The sequence below is a fragment of the Impatiens glandulifera genome, chromosome 2 (genome assembly GCF_907164915.1).
Source record: "Impatiens glandulifera chromosome 2, dImpGla2.1, whole genome shotgun sequence".
In the NCBI taxonomy this organism is placed as follows: domain Eukaryota; kingdom Viridiplantae; phylum Streptophyta; class Magnoliopsida; order Ericales; family Balsaminaceae; genus Impatiens; species Impatiens glandulifera.
The window spans coordinates 56700868-56718565 of NC_061863.1; the positions used below are offsets into that span (position 1 = coordinate 56700868).

Here is a 17698-nt window from a genome sequence, read left to right on the forward strand (position 1 = left end):
CCTTGTTTGTAGGTCAACAATGGAGAGAATACACCACAATAGTTTTACTTCAACTGAGACTAATATATATGTATTGTAATATTATTCTAACCATTTTGTGCAATTTTGATGGAAAAAATTAATATATTAATCACACAAATGCATTCATATTAAATACGCTATATGTTAATAATCAAACTGAAACAATTAAAAATAAGTTTGATTCAAAGATAAATAACATGTTATATATTTAAATGTGTTTATTAGTGTTCGAGATAAAATTAGTGCCAGCTTAATCAGTCCGAAGTTTAAGTGTCCTAGACAAAAAAAAATTATTATTTTTCAATTAACTTCTTATATTTTATGTTATATTGAAAATAAATAATATTTTTGTATTATAATTACCCAACAAAATATATAATTTAGTTGATTAATTACTATAATAATGTTTATTATGATTTTAAATTTTAACATTAGTAGTTTAAAAAAATAATTATGGTGCCCAACAATGAGTTAGCCCTAAGCGGCCTAACTAACCTCGCAGCAATGGCCGACTTTTGGGTGAGAACACAAATATAGATAAAAGTTATTTAAACTAAAAAACAAAGCATATAGACAAATCAATAATATATATGACTTAAGAGATTGATGAGCATAGATTATTTGGATTGCTTTAAAATAAACCCTAATATAATATATATATATATATATATATATATATATATACTTTAACAAACAAATCACTTCATTCATCAATATATTTACTTTATTTTTATAAAACTAAAATATAAAAATATTTTAATAATTAATCATTTAATTTTTCATCAAATGAAATTTAAAATTCATAGTTCAGATTTTTCTTTTCGAATAATAACCTAAGATCAAAACAGCTCTAACTGTTTTACTTAAATTGATTAGATAAATATGTGAAATGATGTATGAAAAATACAAAGATAAATATATTTGAACACTACAATAAAATAATGTAATTCCTTATACTCAATCAAAATTGGCCCAATCTAAAATTTATAAGTTATTATCTTTAACAGGGGCTTGAATCAAATTGGGAAGCAATCTAAACTAGCTCAAACCCAATAAACACATTTTATAACCACAAAATATGAAATGCAGTTTATATTATCATTTAAATGCAGTTTGATATAAAATTTGTGGGTAATATTGTTTTTCTAACTCCCTTTTTAAGTTATTTGTTTGCTTAGTGACTATGAAGGGACAAATAATTAAACATAACAATTAAGTAACTTCTTCATTGAGAATTTTTTTAATTCAAACATAATTTTATAACCATAAGAAAAAATATGAAAATAAATTTTATGTGTTTCTTGTTTTATTCCCGTGTCATGGGTTTAGTTGAAGGTGTTGGAACTAGACTCTAGAGGCACGGCTGGAGGTGAACTTTTTCAAGGATTCAAGCAACAAAAGTCCATAGAAAGCTCTTTTAAATTATCTCACCTAAGTTCCACTTCAATAGTGTTAATAATAAAAGGAATGAGTCTAAAATCTGGTGTACAAAACATAAATACACTACTAGTATATATAAAATAGTGAGCAAACAAGCAGCATAGACTAAAAAACAAGACGAGACAATACAAAAACAATCAATAATAGAATTCCAACTTATGGTGTTCTTCGTTCGGAGAGTGGTTGATCCTAGAAGCTGTTTGAAATAGATAAATCATCCGAGGAGGCACAAACAAGCAAATGAAGGTGTATTTGGCCATCTAATAGAGAGAAAGAACAATTTGGATTAGGTTCAATCAGTTGGCCTCCTCCATGGTTTCTGGTGCAGCATCTGCAGCTTTTGCGTAATACATATCCAAATCCTTGTCAAGATCTTCAGCCGATAGTTTCTCCCCACGTCCCCTTCCCCTTCCTCCTCCACCGTGTCCACCTCTTCCTCCTCCTCCTCCACCACGTCCCCTCCCAAAACCACGTCCTCCTCCATGGTTCCTCGTTGGTCCACCACCACCACCACCATTCCTTCCGTGGCCACTGTAAAATGCAAGTGATCGAAAAGGGATATGATTAATAACTTCTTTTACGCAGAGCTGTGTGATTGCCATGAGAGCATACAACTCAAAACATTGATGCACTATTATCCTTCGAAAGGGAGTTAAAATGTAACAATCCAGCTATTAAGATATTGAACTGTACCCATATAGGAAAAGGAATGCAGTGAGACAAACATCTATTAAGATATGTGTGTGACAATGACTTTTACCAAAATGCTAAATGAAATCATATTTTTTGGCATATATGAGTTTTGGGGGTGGAGGGATGCTATGATCAATATGTTATCATGGATGCATAAAAAGAATTTTCATAAGATCATTAAATTTCTGTGCATTTGGTAAAGTACACTATATAATGGCTAGCTCTAGACTATATAATGGCTTCATATGAACACACTTTTTATGTCACATTTCTGACTTGGATTTGAATCCAGATGGGACCACATTTGGAAACTAAACTTAGAGACACATTCGAAAACTTAGTACTTGTTTGATGTAGGATTGTTTGGAAATAATTTGTTTTTTGGGGGAAAAAGCTTGTTTAATGTAAAAATAGTTTATTTGAAGGAGAGGAAAAAATAGTTAATGATTTGAATGATGGGATTGAAGAAGTGAGGTTGATGAGATAGTTGTTTGTTTGAAAATAATCCACATCAAACAAGCTACCAGTGACGGTTTCCCAACAAGATCTGAATACAAAAACAAAAGTGTTTGGGCTTACCAGAATTCTTAGGATGACATTACAGGTGTCCAAACTCAATATAACAACTTTATCCTATATAGTAACTCTAAGTGAGTATAGCATGCACATGAAAGAGGTCCAAGAACTAGCATAATTGTTTTTTATCTTGGCGTGATGTTAATCTGAAAAAATATATGAAAGATCTTCATTTATGTTGTACAGTTATACCAACACCATAAGTTTCCACAATGAAATGTATGTCTTTGTGGTATTAAGAGTAGGTCTACTTTAATCACACTTCAATCTTGCTTTCTACAAATACATTAGATCTATCGTGAATGAAAGAGTTAAAACAAGGGATTGAATCAATTTGACAATAAATAATGATTTGAACTATAAAAAACACTAGTATAGATTGAAAAATGCAGTAGTGTGCATTTGAGTTGAAATAAAGTAATAAATAAGATTCTAAAAAAGGGTCTATATGGAAACACTTGTGTTGGATCCACATCCAAATTCAAATGAGAAACCAGCAATAAATTTCTTGATGTGTTTTCACTATGTTAAGTTATCAAATGTTGCCACATCTGGATACACAACCGAACAAGGAATATGAAAGAAAAGTGTTTTCTAATGTCACCTCATCTGCATCCAAAATTCGGATAAGGAATCCAATAGAAAAGTTGTTTCTAAATATTCTTTAAAGAATTCACCTTATACTGATTATGCTAATGAGACAAGCAAGTAAAAAGAGAAATACCTCCTTGAAGATCCATTAGGATTTCCGATGATTCCAGTTGCAACAGCAGGAGGAGGAGCTACTGAGGGTGTGACAATGTTTGTCCCAACAATCTCTACTTTCATAGGTTTCCCATCAAGCTGTACATTGTTGTATCTCTTAACTGCTGCCAAGGCATCCTGCCGTCTTGAAAAGACAACTTCTGCTGTTCCCTATACATCATCACAAGATAATTCTTTTTTAAAACAAAAGCCAAAATACAAGAATCTTATCAGATGATCAAACTAATTGAAATCCCTGTAGTTACCTTTGATCTCCCGCTCCTATCGTAGTGTATTCCATAGCGCTTGAGATCACCCACTTCTGATAATAGTTCCTGATAAGCATTTTAATTTTTAGAAAAAAATTGAATCTTTAGACCTAAATCGGATTTTACACATGGTAATCAGTTAGATTGGGTTTTGTTTAACATATAAATTAAACTACAGACAGATTATGGGTATGGTAATCATCAGATCTTCTAGGGTTCTGACCAGAAGATGGAGTAAAGAACAACAGAATTACCTTAATATCCTCGTTGGAAACGCCGTAATCTAGGTTTGATATATACAGCTTGGTTCCAGTTTCAATTGAAGAGGGACGAGCTCCAGCTTGTTGCGCCGGGTGTGCGACAGTCTGATCCGAGGTAAACATGTCGTGTCTCCATGTTGAATCAGGAGCCTGAATGAAGAAGATCTCACTTGAGAAGAAGAAAAAAGTAACTCTAAGAAAAGTAGATCTGGTTGTCATTGTTGGAGGTGCTGTAGAGATAATGGATTAATAATAGTCAACCTGGGATGTGGAATAAGGAGCAGCCCGATTCCCACCGCGATTAGAGAAGCGGCGGACTGGTCCGGGACCAGAGGATCGACCTCGGCCGCTGCCGCCGCCGCCGCCTCGAGAGGCGCCGCCGCCGCTGGGTTTCTTGTTAACCTTTATGAGATCATCGAGAGACATATCGAGAGCAGCCGCACCAGACATGTTTGGAAACCCTAATAGATATGTATGACCCAATTGGAAAGATGAGATCTTTGAGAAGGATAGAGAGAGTAAAAAGGAGTCGTCCAATGTTAAGGAGGAGAAAGAACAAGAAACGATGTTCTTAAACAAGTTGACTGAATATATATATATATATATATATATATATATATATATATATATATATATATAATTATATAATTATTTTTCAAGTATGAACGCCCCGTCAACTTGTCATAGATTTTTGAGTATTGAAGATCAATCTAATATAACCCAATGTAACTTTACTTTTACCAAAAATAAAAATATCTCCTTTACCTCAACGGTGATAAAGGAATTGTAATAAATTTTTACCCTCAAAGTAAGTATTCACATATTTTAATATCCACTGTTAATAACAAATCATCGATTGGGCCATTGTAAAAAATATATATAATGGGCCAAAACCCATTCGATTTTCACTCATGAACTCACCATTGTAACGCTCCTTTTCTACTAGGGCGGCAATGAAAGCGAGAATTGTATATGTTTTTTACTACAATTTTTGTCCTGCTATTTCCAGAAATTATTACGGTATAAATAAATTATAATAAAATTATATAAAGTAATGTTTTCATATAATATATATTGAATATTTATGTTATTATAAATAAATAACTTTTATAAAATATGAATAATAAATATATATATTTATATAGTATTTATTAGTGAATGGGGCGAGATCACATATACCCACTCCTTCCATTCCAGTCAACTATTGGTCAATCTGAAAAAGAAAATAAATAAATAATTTGACAATTTGACAGGATTACTTTAAAGTTCCTACCTCACATCATCAATATAACAAGTGTTTATAAGGTACCTCATTTAATTGTTTGTGTTCTTATTTAAACTTAAAACATTTTAATAAAAAATAAATATTGATCTTAAATTTTTAGGTAAAGACTTTTTTATATTTGAACTATCTAGTGAGTTAGTTTAAATTATAAACATAAATAGTTACACTCTAATAATCGGAAAATTTGACAAAATAATATCAACAAGAGGATAAATTTGAAAAATAACACAAGGTTAATATTGTTTACAAAAATTATATTTTGAGCCTACGAAATGTTCATATTGTCATGTGTTTCACGCGAATATGTATAGTGTGTCACGTGAAATATGTATAGTGCTTCACGCGAATTATATAGTGTGTCACGCGAAGAAGTAGAGTGTTAGATAACGCGCAGCGCGTGTCTGCACGCAAAACTCTAATTAAATTTTATAAATGTGTGGCGATTTCTCTCCCTACCCACTTTGAAGATTTCATCTCTCGTCGTCTATGTCTCTAGTTGCAAATCATCACTACTGCCTCGACTCATTCATCAAAGCTCGTATCGTCGTTCCTTCAAGCCTCGTCTTGATAATTCAGGTGAGTATGAGTTTTTTCGTCAAACCTTGTTACTTTCATGTTAATCAAACCATGTAAATGTCATGTTCGCCATGATCGTATATAACATCACCACAATTTTTTATTTTTTCACGACTTATTCTAACATACTATTTTTCTCTTTTAAAGATGACGTCAATTAAAACCATTATTCCCATGGATAAGCAGTTTTCTGATAGAGTTTCATGGAAAATCAGTCTCTGACAAAAATTGCTCAAAAGTTTACTATAATGGATCTTATGGATAGGGCATTGAAAACTCAATTCTAATATTTATTTACAACTCCGAACGTATTATTCTAAATAGAACGTTACATTTATATCTCTTTTGATAACAGCAGGAGAAGAAATTTGAATACCCAACATATTATACTTGACTTTAAGCACTAAATCATATCTAAATTTGTACACATTAACAACATGATAGATGATATTAACTAATTTGACATATGTAGTATTTTGGGGTACAGTCACACCTTGGGATGAATTTACAATAAAAGATTTAACACCATCATAGAAATTAATTATTATGTGAGCTGCAATTGAAAATAATTGAAACAGTGAATGAATAATATTATATAATTTGCGTCATGCATTATACAATTCACGTGACGCACTATATAATTCGTGTCACACACTTTATAATACGCGTCACAAACTATACAATTCGTGTCAAGAACTATACAATTCGCGTCACGAACCAATACATACATAATTGTGACGAAACAACTTGTAACGAACATATTCAGAAGAGAGAAATCTGGAAGGAGCGGACATAGAAGAGTTGGAAGAGAGAAGATGACAGAAAACAAATTTAAACATAAACTTTGAAGATATGATAACATTACATAAAGTTATTATCCTTTTAATTAAAATAAAATGTATCCTATTGTTAATTAAAAGGGATTACATTACTATTTATATAACTTTGATCCAACATTTTAGCAGAGTCGGCCCCGAGGTTTGGGCTGCCCTAACTTCGATAGAAAAAGTTCGATATACTTTTTGTTGCCCTAAGTCTAGTTTTAAAAATTGATAAAAAAAAAATGTTTTTGGTGAGATTTGAACCCATAAGCACATTAAAACTTTAAATGCATATCTTAAACCACCAAGCTACAACCATTTATTTTTTAAAATTACAATAAATATAACTAAATATTTTGATATTTTTAACAAATGGACTACCCTGGGACTGGGAGTGGGCTGCCCTAGCCCGAAGGCTTGTCGGGCTTACCCAGGGCCGACCCTGCATTTTAGATAGATACAGATGAATTTTATGAAGAAGTTACATTTTCATTCTCACATTTGTCTTCTTCATTTCTTTCTTCTTCTTACAACTTGTTATATCTTCTCATCCCTTACTCTTCAATTCTCCATACATCAATTAGAATCGTCACACAACTATATATAGTATTATTCACGAACCATAGTATTTAGGTCACTAACAAATACATACATGATCTTCACGAACCAACTATAACATAAAATACACATTTAACATACCCATTTAAAATTTCAAAATGGTTGTCTTTTTCAAACTAGAGAGAATGCTAAAGTGATATTCAAGGAGAATGCGAAAGAACATGAAGCAATGCATTGATTGAGGGAGAAACTGATGCTGATGTTGAACGGGAAGTTGACATGAGATAAAGTTTAATGTTTAAGAGGAGGGAGAAGATGAATAGAAGGAATGAGAAGGGTTTGACACCCCAAAATCCTAAAAAGGATATTAAGGACAATATGGACATTTAAGATACTCAAAATATCATTTTTTCAAACATTATTAACATTGAGTTATTTTTTAAATTTCACCTCTTATTGGTATCGTTTTGTCAAATTTTTCCTCATATCTATAAGTAGTACGTATTAATACAACTAGATGGTTAAAGAGTTGTACTTATTTTGTTATGTTGCAAATTTGAAACATACATATAATATTTTTAATTTTATTTTTAACTGTTTTAATTAAGTTTATGGACGGGTCAACCCATAATCCGACCCAAGTATCCACTTACTCTCACATATATATCTAAATTAACCACAATTTTTGACTCAGCAATCCGAACACTTTGAAAATTAAGCATCATTATATATATATATATATATATATATATATATTACTTATTTAAAAAGTTGAACTTATATTGTTAAGAATGTCCTTGCGTTCATCAAATTTGATGTTAAATTTCAATTATAAAGTCTTATTAGCCTAGTTGGTTAAAATTGTATATGTTTTTATTATATTGCAAGTTCGAAACATTCCTATAATATATATTTTTTTAATTTTAATCGTTTTAAATTTATGGGTAGATCAACTTATAATCCGACCCAAGTATCCATTTACTCTTACATATATATTTAAATTAACCATAACTCTCGACCCGACAATTCAAACACTTTAAAAATTAAACATCATTAAATATATATAATTAATTAATATAAAATTTGCATTTAAATTCAAATATATATAGGGCGTTCTGAGTTAATTTGAACCATTCTTCCTGCCTAAGCTTTTTTAATAAAAAAAAAATCTACAATTAGATAGTTTGAATTATAAACATAATTAATACACACTCATATTTAAATAAATAATTTTAATACAATAATTAATACAAAATTTGCATATACAATTCAAATATAATATTTTTAAACCTTTAAAACATAATTTCACTTCAAGTGAAGTTGTTTTAAATGATAATTGAATCGTTAAAGTTTAGTATTTTAAAATCATTCTTATCACTTAGGTGGAAGATGATATGTTGTCTCCAAAAATGTTTCAAAGACTATCCTTTAAAATTAGTGTATTTTAAAAACTTATGTGAGGTTCACATACATTTTTTATGTAAAAAATACACTAATTTTGATTGATGATCTAGACTTTGAAACATCTTGAAGACAACAAATTCCCCCAATTAAGTTATCTTAATGTAACTACCTAATGTAATGAACCTAATGAATTAATTTGAATTACAAACCTAACTAGATACACACTCACATTTAAAAAAATAGTGTTAATACAATAATTAATATAACATTTTCATTTACAATTCTAACATACATTTTTTTTAGACAATATTTTATTTTCTATTTTAATTTAAGGCGTTTTAGGTGAGAATTTAACCTATAATTTGATCTTTAAGACCAATCTTACCACTTATATTGTTTTAATAAATTGCAATTCAAACATACATGCACTCGAATAGTTATAAAATAATTTAACTTAGACAAGACATATATATGCTCTACCAAATTTAACATTTTCTAAATGATAATTAAACTAGGGGTGAGTAAGTAAATTGTTTATCAATAACATACCAAAATTATCTGTAACAAAAAAACATACATTTATTGTACTGATATTTCAGTATTCCAAAGATATATCTCTATGTATAAAAAAATTAACTCTAATTTCCATGAATTATTTGGGGGTAAATATCTCTATGTAAAATATTTTTGATAATAAATAATTATTTTATTTTATTTTATTTTTCATCTATTTGTGATTTGAGAATCAAGATATAGCATATTGAAATCCTAACAAAATATTTTAACAAATTTTTATTTAGAATTATTCAATTTATTGTAAATTTATAATCATCAATAATATCTTACAGTAAAAATATTTAATGAATAATTAATAATAAAGGAATATGTGTATATTTCTTAAAGGACTGCGTGGTCGTAGATAATTGGCCCATTTCCAATTCCACGGATCGACTACGTGGCATCATTTATATTGGTTAGTTATGATTATACATGGATCGAGAAATAAATAACCCACAACCGTACGATGATAAAATAAATCAACGGTCTGCAAGATATCAACACGGATCGGATCGACAAAAAGTTAAAAAACAAATTATAAAAACCCGAATCATATCAAAAACAAACATCAAAACATTTAATCGACATAAGAAAGAGAAAGTAAAGAAAGAGAAATGGAATCAACAACAAAAGCAAAGAAGGGTGCCGGAGGTAGGAAGGCCGGCGGTCCAAAGGCGAAATCAGTAACCCGGTCTGTGAAAGCCGGTTTGCAATTCCCCGTCGGTCGTATCGGCCGTTTCCTAAAGAAAGGTCGATATTCTCAGCGTATCGGTAGCGGAGCTCCGGTTTACTTGGCTGCTGTTCTTGAATACCTAGCCGCCGAAGTAATAAATTTAACATTTTGAACTTCATTTTGATTGAAAGTGTTTTGTTCTTTGAAATTGATTGTTTATGGATTGTTTTCAGGTGTTGGAATTGGCTGGAAACGCGGCTAGAGATAACAAGAAGAACAGGATTATTCCTAGACATCTTTTATTGGCTGTAAGGAATGATGAAGAGCTTGGGAAGTTGTTGGCCGGAGTTACAATTGCTCACGGTGGTGTTCTTCCGAGTATTAACCCTGTTCTTCTTCCAAAGAAGGTTGAAAAGGCAACTAAAGAACCCAAGTCACCATCAAAGGCTACTAAGTCACCCAAGAAGTCTGCTTAATTAGGTTGTTTTCTTTTGTAATTTAAACCACTGGTTTGGAGATGTAACTAGGTATGACCGATGTTCTTAGGGTTCTTAATTCGATTCAATGGTTATGGTTCAACTCACTTTTATTATATCCTAAGATGTTTTTATGGTAATCTATTGATGAATATGTCTTCATAGTTATTATACAAGGAATTCCTCTGTTTCGGATCAGGAAAGTTATTTAATAATTAAAGCCAAATGCTACTTACAAATCATAACTCATATAACATTATGTCAGCAACCACTAAATAATTAATTGCTGGATATGGAAGATCAGATTCTGATGTGATAATAATTTAGCATATTAACATTTGTGTTCATTTAGTTAAACCAATTATTCTTGTTCTGTTTGGCTGGTCAGAGTGATTCATAAGGTGTTACAAAATCAAATTAATAATATCAAACGGTTGAGAGTTGATATGAGTTAAACCAAAGCTTTGCATAAATTTCTTGTAACGCCCTTTGGGTTAACTAATGCCCCATCCACCTTTTAGAGTATAATAAACTCGCTCCATCCGCCTTTTAGAGTATAATAAACTCGGTACTTAAACAGTTTTTGAGAAAGTTCGCATTGATATTTTTTAATGACATTCTAGTATATAGTCGCACTCGGGAAGATCACATGATGCACGTTACTCAAATTCTTGAGATTATACAACACCCTGTTTCTCAAACGAGAAAAATGTGAGTTTAAATTTATCTAGATAACATATTTAGGACATATCATAAGTAAGGAGGGAGTAGCAAACAGTTGACTCTGAAAAGTTGAAAGTTATGGAAATTTGGCCATCTTCTACGACGATCAAACAACTCAGAGGGTTCTTGGGTCTTACGGGATATTATCGTCGATTTATCCAAAAATATGGATTAATAGCAAAACCGTTAACCGATTTGCTAAAAAGGGGAATTTTAATTGGATTAAGTAGTAGGGCTGAGTTTTAAACACTTAAAACAATTGATGATGTCTCATTCTATTATAGCATTACCTGATGTTGCTATTCTTTTTGTAGTTGAAACAAATGCTAGTGGAAGTAGAATCGGAACAGTACTAATACATGAAAACCGATCTATTGCATTCATAATCAGAGCCTTTCTAAGTGATACCGATCCTTCTTCAACTTATGAAAGGGAGTTGTTAGCCCTCATATTTACTATCCAAAAGTGGAGACCCTACCTACTATACAAACCATTCGTAGTTAAGACATATTATGAATCACTAAAATATCTACTGAAACAAAGAGTAAAAACACCCGCCAAGAGAATTGGCTTTTAAAACTGGTCGGGTATGACTTTACAATACAATTCAAATATGGCAAAGATAATAAATATAATGGCGAATGCTTTGTCTAGAAGTGGTAATGAAGTGCAATGTACGGTTATTTCAGTTTACCACTCACCAGTCATCCAAAGGATTAACCAAAATGGGCTAATCCTAATCTAATTAAGATCATTTAAGAAGTCCAGAAAATTGAGGAAGTTCATAAAGAGTTTGAGGAAAAATGGTAAGCCAGTGGTGGGCTATGATTCAGAGCTTTGCCCGACTAGTGGTCACTGAGGTACGCTTGTCACTTGTAAAAAAATCTGCAATTGATATTTTATTGGCCATGAATGACACGAGATGTTAAAAAATTTATCTGGTCATGCGATGCTTGTCAAATAAACAAATGAGAAACACAAGCTCCGAAAAGTCTTCTACAACCGCTGCTGATTCCTAACAAATTATGGGAAACAATACTATGGATTTAATAGAATATGTACCTAAAGTAGGGGAAAATGGTGATTTTTGTGGTGGTTGATCGCCTATCCAAAATGGCACATTTAATGGAGTTACACCATCTTTACACAGCTAAAAGATTGCAGAAGTATTTTTGGACAATGTCTTTAAACTCCATTGAATGCCGCTATCAATAATAAGTGATCGAGACAAAATTTTAATAACATGTTTTGGCGGGAGTTTCTCAAAATGCAGGATGTACATCAAGCCCTTTTTCAGCTTACCATACACAATCTGACAGCCCAACGGAAGTCGTGTCAATCGTTGCTTGGGAACATATATGCGTCGTATGGCAGTACAACGCCCTAATCAGTGGGATCAATGGCTTCCCTTGCGAAATGGTGGTACAACACTAACTTTCACTCAACCACTCAGGGTTCTAAATTCGAAGCTATATATGAGTATAAACTCTCAATTCATACACTCAACCAAGATGTAGACTTTCGAATTAAGGAAGTAAACCACAACTTGTTTAACATGGAAGTCACCCTCCAATTATTCAAATTTCACCTGTAAAAAGAGCCCAAAACAGATAAACATTGAACATAAACAAAGTTTTGAGTGGAAGATTGATTTCTTATTAAACTTCAGTCATATCAACAACTTTCTGTAACTCAAATTTTTTGTCCATTTCGTATAATAAAACAAATTGTAGAAGTAGTCGGATTTAGGGCAGGAAGCTAAAATAATAATGTTTTTCATATTTCACCACTGAAGAGTTATCATAGAACACCAGATATGATTATTATAGTTTGGTTGTTCAGGACTGTGCCTGGAAGAAATTCGTACAGAAAAACACTTGATGAAGGAGGACACTCGACTTCATTAGTTGCTCGTTAAATAGTCAGGCAAGGAGGAAGAAGAAAATTAACTCTTGAGAGGATTCTGAGATGTTGCTATAGAACACCCTAAAAACTCTTGGAATGTTAAAGATATAGCTCCTTTTTTTTCTCTTATCTTTCCAGTATCAAAATCCAGATCTTTCATCTATGGGTGAATTATTAATTTTTTTTTGTCCAATAATTCATTTTTTATATGTGAAAAGGGATATATGTTAATTGATCATTTCTTTAATTAAGTTTTTTTCTTCTTATAATCCAATTTGTTATATCAAGAAATGTTGATAAACGTTGTTGTGATTTAGGACTTATAAACGAACAGGAGATGCAATGGAGTGGGATGAAAATTATAGTTTTTGTGATAAATTATGTCTAATATTGAGAAGTTTTTATTTTGAATTATGGGCAGTTTTTGTGTGTTATATTAGAATCAGTTTTTGATAGTGTTTTATTTGAGCAGTTTCTGCGTGCTGCCTAATTAATGTCTAATTTTATTATGTCATTTTAATTTTAAAACATGTTTGTGTTATGATTTAACAGTTTTGTGTTTAATTATGTTCAGATTAGACTTGAGCAAGTTTTTTTATATTGTAATTTAAGCTCTCTTTTAATTAAAGTTTTCTTTAATGGTAGGTTTGATTATTTTAAATGTGTTTTTTAAAAGATAACCCCATTGACGGACTAGTTTTCGGACATGTTATGAGGGAAATTTGACGAAATAACCCTCATAATAGGGTTATTTCCAAATTTAACATAGGCCAAATAATATTTTCAAATATAACCTTTTGTCTATGGAAAAAGACTCTTTTGCCCTCAAATTAAAAAAATAAAAAAATTTCAGTTTCTTCTCCCTCTCCTCTTTTCATATTTCCTAATCTTCTTCCCCCGAAACCCCACTCTTCTTCTTCTCCTCCTCTCCCCCGACGACGATACAAGCCCCGACGACGATCCAAGCCCCGACGACTATCCGAGCCCAGCCAATACTTCTGCTTACAGACCTACCACCGCTTCAAACATCTTTTCTCTTACCTCACCAAGTTCTTCATCTCTTACTTCCTTCTACGACAGATGCGTCTGCTAACAGACCCACTTACAGACCCACCACCGCTTCAAACATCTTTTCTCTTACCTCACCAAGTTCTTCATCTCTTACTTCCTTCTACGACAGATGCTGTCGTCTGCTAACAGACCCACTTACAGACCCACCACCGCTTCAAACATCTTTTCTCTTACCTCACCCAGTTCTTCTTCATCTCTTACTTCCTTCTGCGACAGATGCGTATTCGCCTGCAACGCCTTTGACAGATGTATTTTAAACCCAAAACGATTCAATCAGCCCATAAACCTAAACTCTAAACACTAGAACCCTAATTCATTCTTCCTAAACCTAAATGATTCAACATGCATGGAAGGTAAACGATAGAAAACGGGAAAATCTCACATATTTGCCTGCTTTTTTCCGTCGTTGGGGGCCGGATAGTCAGGCTTGGATCGGGGGCTTGAATCGTCGTCGGGGGAGAGGGGTTTCGGGGGAAGAAGAAGAGGCAGTTTGGAAATGGAGCGTTTGGAAATATGAAAAGAGAAGAGGAGAGGGAGGGAAAAACTGAAATTTTTTTATTTTTTATTTGAGGGCAAAATGCTATTTTTCCATAGGCAAAAGGTTAAATTTAAAAAAATTATTTATCCTATGCTAAGTTTGGACTCGTAAAATTTTCCTGTTATGACCTATCAAGACGAATAATAATTTTAAATAATAGTTTTGGAAAACTAATGCCGACAGTTTAAATAATTTTTTGATTGAAAAATTGAATCGATTCATTTACACCATATATGCTATATGCAGCTATGACTCAAATTTTGGGTTGCCTAATCCAAAATCTATAAGAATATATATATATATATATTTATATGTATATATATATTTATATTTATATTTATATATATATTTATATTTATATTTATATATATATTTATATTTATATGTATCAACATAAAATGATTTTTTTAGTTAAAAATGTTCTAATGGCTGCCTTTGTTGGAGGGTTGCCTCTTATTTTTGTCGGCTTACCTTAGTGCTAGCTTGCCTTTATTGTTATAATATATTCACATTTATAACTTTTTTTTTTTTTAAATTACATCTTCAAAACATATTAATTTCATAAATAAAAAATATTAAGACCATCTTTAACCGAAAAACTATTTTCAGGTGTAAATGCCACGTCAAACAATAATTCTTTTCTAATAAAAAAAAACTCATTTTCAAACCTAAAAAAATATTCTTATAGAATCTTTCTTACATCAACTTTCATAACTTTTTAATATCATCCTATATATTTATAATGTTATAAATTATACCACAATATTTTAATATCACCCTATTATTTTAAATTTAATTGTAAATTAATTATAAAAGTTCATTAAAAATTCAAAAATTACAATACACAAACTAAAAAATATACATCTGAGATTGAAATAAAAAAATTATTTATACACATAAAAAGAGATAATTTTTCAAATGTTGAAATTGGTGTATTTTTACCCACAAATGATCAATCAATGCATTTGAGGTGCAATGTGATCAACTTTATTTTTAATTTTTTTATCCAGATATTAATTCTTCAAATCACTATTTTCATCTATTACCATTTCAACCTCTACTGGTAGTATTTCCAACTCAATCTCAATTGGTACACTTAGATTATGTTATGCAAAATCATGTACGTAGTTATTATACCATGAAACACCTTTATTTCCAATAAAGCATTAGTCCTGTTATTTTTCCAAAACGTGCCTGAAAATTCTACCGAACAATAAAGTTCTTGTTGAGTTGAAAAAGACTAATGACCAAATGCAATCTCATCTAGAAATGTAAAAAAAAACTAAGGGATAAAAATAGAATTTTGCACATATGTTGAAGTTGAAGAACCGCATTTTAGAGAAAAGAGCTTAATAAGTTAAATTGGATGCATTCAAATTGATACATTTGATCAATATTTAAATAATATTGGAGGAAGCAATGTTGATTTATCGGATTATATATTAAATATTGATTGATTGTTTCATAATTTCTAGTGTATTTTTTTTATTTGTGTATTATTAGTTTATGAAGTACTTTGTATTTTGTGTATTATTATAATGTATTTTTTTTATTTTTTATAATTATATATTTATGTAGATATAGATTAGAGTAAAATATATTTTTTAATATTGTTATTATAATTTTTTAATATTATTATTAATTTTGAATATTATTATAAATTTATATTATATTAAAACTATTATATAAATAATTATATAAATAAATTAAAATAATAAATTATATAAATAAGTTTAATGTATAAAATATACCTAAATTATAAATGAAGTTTATGAATTGAATTAGATATATTTTTTTTTTTTAGAATAATAAACCGTAATAAAGAATAATTGAGTTTTGAGGTGATAGAATTTTATCTAAAACTCAAAATGAGTTTGGTTTGCAGTTTGATTAGAGGAAAAAGAAATTTGAGTTTGGTTGTAATATTATTTAAGATTATGTACTTCTTATAATAATATATATATATATATATATATATATATATATATTAATATTAATATTAATGTAATAAATTTGTAAAAAGCATAACTTTCACTTTAATCAAAACATTCTCTTATTAACATATTATTTTAAAAAAACACACACTAAAATTACAATTTATATATATATATATATATATATATATATATATATATATATATATATATATATATATATATATATATATATATATATTAATATTTAATTTTTAAAGTGTCCGAATTGCCGGATTAAGAGCTATGGTTAATTTGGATATATGTGAGAGTAAATGAATATTTGGGTCGGATTGTGGGTTGACCCGTTCATAAACTTAAAACGGTTAAAAAAAAAATAAAAAATGCTATATGTATGTTTCGATCTTGCAACTTAACAAAACAAATACAACATTTCAGCCACCAAATCTCTCCTTATTTTGGTTACATACCTCCTGCATGTACTTATTGATTCATTTCCCTCTCCACCTACTTCCTGGTGGCTACTATCTCCCATCTCGCTTTAGAAGAGAAAGGGGGGAATAATACCTGGGACTATCAAACAAAGGTCCCACAGCGCCGACAACAGCCTAACCGGGAGCTGGACTCTACTACATTCACTATTAGCGAGAGGTGAGACTACACCGATGCAACGATAGAAAGAAAAGTCAATCAACCCCGGTGTTAGACTAACAACCCTTTATATTTAGATTCAACACCAAATTTGATGAACACGAGACATTTTAGCAATAAAAATTCAAAATTTTAACTAATATATATATATATATATATATATATATAATGATGCTTGATTTTTAAAGTGTCCGGATTGCCGGGTCGAGAGCAGTGATTAATTTAGATATATATGTGAGAGTAAATGGATACTTGAGTCGAATTGTGGGTTGTCCCGTCCATAAACTTTAAACGGTTAAAAATAAAATTAAAAATGCTATTTGTATATTTCGAACTTTCAATATAACAAAATAAGTACAACATTTAACTAAGTGTAATTGAGATATGATTTGCCGAGGGATAATATGCCGATATCATTTGAAAGTGGTTAAACAAATATGAATCAAACATTTGATTAATCAAAGTGTGAGGTCACAATGTTAATTATTAAAAAAATATGAATCAAATATTTGATTGATAAAG

The 17698-nt window shown here is 30.5% G+C and overlaps 2 protein-coding genes across 2 annotated transcripts; one reads left to right on the forward strand and one right to left on the reverse strand.

The window, feature by feature from the left end:
- Positions 1-1502: 1502 nt before the first annotated feature.
- LOC124926683 (THO complex subunit 4A-like) lies at positions 1503-4562 on the reverse strand. The gene is made up of 5 exons (XM_047466960.1): positions 4265-4562; positions 3998-4153; positions 3741-3809; positions 3455-3645; positions 1503-1992 (listed from the first exon to the last, which is right to left on the reverse strand). Exons 1-5 carry the CDS (start codon positions 4451-4453, stop codon positions 1758-1760), a joined length of 840 nt encoding a protein of 279 aa, XP_047322916.1. The 5' UTR covers positions 4454-4562; the 3' UTR covers positions 1503-1757.
- A 5219-nt stretch (positions 4563-9781) lies between these two features.
- Positions 9782-10470, forward strand: LOC124926632 (histone H2A-like). Its single transcript, XM_047466896.1, has 2 exons — positions 9782-10029; positions 10112-10470. The coding sequence occupies exons 1-2, from the start codon at positions 9820-9822 to the stop codon at positions 10352-10354; spliced, it is 453 nt and encodes a 150-aa protein (XP_047322852.1). The 5' UTR covers positions 9782-9819; the 3' UTR covers positions 10355-10470.
- The last annotated feature ends 7228 nt before the right edge of the window (positions 10471-17698 follow it).